We start from the raw sequence: 2263 nt of genomic DNA on the forward strand, positions 1-2263 counted from the left end.
GAAAGACATCAAAGAGTACTGGAGCTGCTAATGACAGGCCTATGCATGTCTGAGTTCCACAATTAGCCGATAAAGCTAATTGCCCCCATCCCACCCCACAAAAAATACAGCACGGACAGACCACGGTTGCAACAAATGCATGTAACACTTATGATATCCAAGAAAATACACAAAATAAGATCAATATACAATGCATCTGTGCAGCAGTATGATTTTTCCTTCTGGTGATCCACAGGAAGACTTCCATGTGGTCTTGTATAGGGTTTCAGTTAAGAGAGGAGAACCCCCTAAACTTAATCCCCACCCCCCTTACAAACACACTCCTACCACCAAAAGTCACAACCTATCCCTCACTGTGCAGTGTCATTTCAGTGTCAACCCACCTTTGGAATTTCAGAGAAGAAGAAGAGGAAGCAAATTATAATACGTAGAGTGTAGGTGCAGCACTGAAGAGTGAGAGAGAGATTTCTTTCTTCCCCCGGTGAAGACTTTGACTTTGAGCTCTGGAAATACATGAAATCTGGCGTGCCTTGTGTAACTAAGACCCCATTCCTGTCTAAGCATTTTTAAAGAGAGTAAGCCCCCCAGGAGGAATAGTTGGAACTCACAGAAACCAAAGTCAGCCCCGTGGGAAACAAAGCTCTCCGGCTGCTCACGGTCACAGACATGCAGCCGTTCACCGTTGTCAGTGCTCTTTTTCTCCTGCTCCACATCTCCTCTGGGAGTGCAGACGCTCATAGGTAAGTCAATGAACTATAGCAACGTTTGAGCGTTTGATGTTGCACGCTGTGTTTGTACTGAGACCTGCAGCAGGTGTAAGCTTTACTTGGATATTTACTCATTCAAGAACTAAAACGACCTTCCAGGATAATGTCAGATAGATTTCTATATATAATAAAGTTTTTTTTTTTACATTGCAGTGACTCTGAAATGCGCTGGCACCAATAATAAACCAAAGGTGTCTCCAGCAGCATTGTCTGATATACAATTTGGCCCACTTCCTGTGGCCAAAAAAAGGGATTACTGGCATTTTAACTGCTAGTTCCTCCGGTTTTATTTTAAGAGGAGCTTAATGAGTAACATGAACCCCCCTATTTTGCACTGAATTATGTGCTTTAAATCTTTACTGGGAAAACTGTTGTTTTAGATGGTATGTACCCACTGCTGCCCCTGCTAGCACAGGACTATGAGAGCTTTGACAGTGGGTCAGCTAAATGTGGCACAGCAACTGTTATTGAATGAAGAGCACCTGTCACACTTAGGAGCCCCTCTCTTGTGGGCTATTCTGGTTAATTTCGATCAAGTCTCAGATTCCTCCAGTCCCAATGGAGCCAAGGCTGCTTATAGGATGCCACCTCTGTGACACCAAAACATCTGCGATATAAGGGTTGGCACTGGGCACTAAAAGTAGAGATAATGATGCTGTAAGATTCGGTTGCGTGTGATTCTGACATGAATTTACCTATTCAGTAAGTCAATGGCAATGTGAATCCTACCCTGTTAATTTAATTTACAGGTTAAAAATACACACACGCAATATAATCTATATGTACTGCAAGTTATTTTTAATGCAATGCAGACTGCAACTGAGAATAACTTTATAGCAGGTTCAAGATCAAGGTAGAGTAAAGAAGGACATATGGTTGGGCATAAGGTATCAGTGAGCAATGCAGGAAGTGTCTGATTAGTGTGTTTTTCTGCATCTGTAACCTACATCCTGTCAGCTGGCTGTTGCTCCACAGGGAGCTCCGCTTTTATCACTAAGCGAGCCTGTGAGGGACACTTTATTTAGGTTGTTTGTTTTCTTCACACAACTACCATTGGGACAAAAATTAGAAGGAAAGAATGGCTGAATATCTTCAGTTGGGACTGCTTAGTGAGACAGTGGATGAGTTGGGATCATTTTTTTAATCAAATATTTGAATTTGTAATAACCTAAACTTGTCATTAGTGTTTCATTGTTGTTATTGTGATAAAATTTTGCTTAAAGGCCAAATTTGTTGATGGTATATTATGACTTAACCAGGGTGGGGTATAAATGTTGCTAAGGCAGTGAAACTACACATCTTACCCTCTACTCCTTTCTTGTTCTACAAAGGCACTACCGACAAGTCCTTACTGGAAACCAAGCGGGTGTGTGTCGCTATGGCAGGAGACTGGAGTGTTGCTATGGCTGGAAGAAAAACAGTAAAGGCCAGTGCGAGGGTAAGAACAGTCCAGACTGATTCAAAGACTGGTTCGTAATTTATATATATATATATAT

General features: G+C 41.8%; 1 protein-coding gene across 1 annotated transcript in view; it reads left to right on the plus strand.

Annotated features, from left to right (window-relative positions):
- Positions 1-367: 367 nt before the first annotated feature.
- egfl6 (EGF-like-domain, multiple 6) overlaps positions 368-2263 on the plus strand; it is an 8553-nt gene continuing 6657 nt past the window's right edge. The window contains exons 1-2 of the mRNA XM_035675897.1: positions 368-740; positions 2099-2205. Of these exons, the coding sequence (XP_035531790.1) occupies positions 667-740; positions 2099-2205 (181 nt within the window). The 5' untranslated portion in view covers positions 368-666. The remainder of the gene's footprint in view (positions 741-2098; positions 2206-2263) is intronic.

The sequence above is a fragment of the Morone saxatilis genome, unplaced genomic scaffold (assembly GCF_004916995.1).
Source record: "Morone saxatilis isolate NCDOM2014 unplaced genomic scaffold, NCSU_SB_2.0 Contig5, whole genome shotgun sequence".
In the NCBI taxonomy this organism is placed as follows: domain Eukaryota; kingdom Metazoa; phylum Chordata; class Actinopteri; family Moronidae; genus Morone; species Morone saxatilis.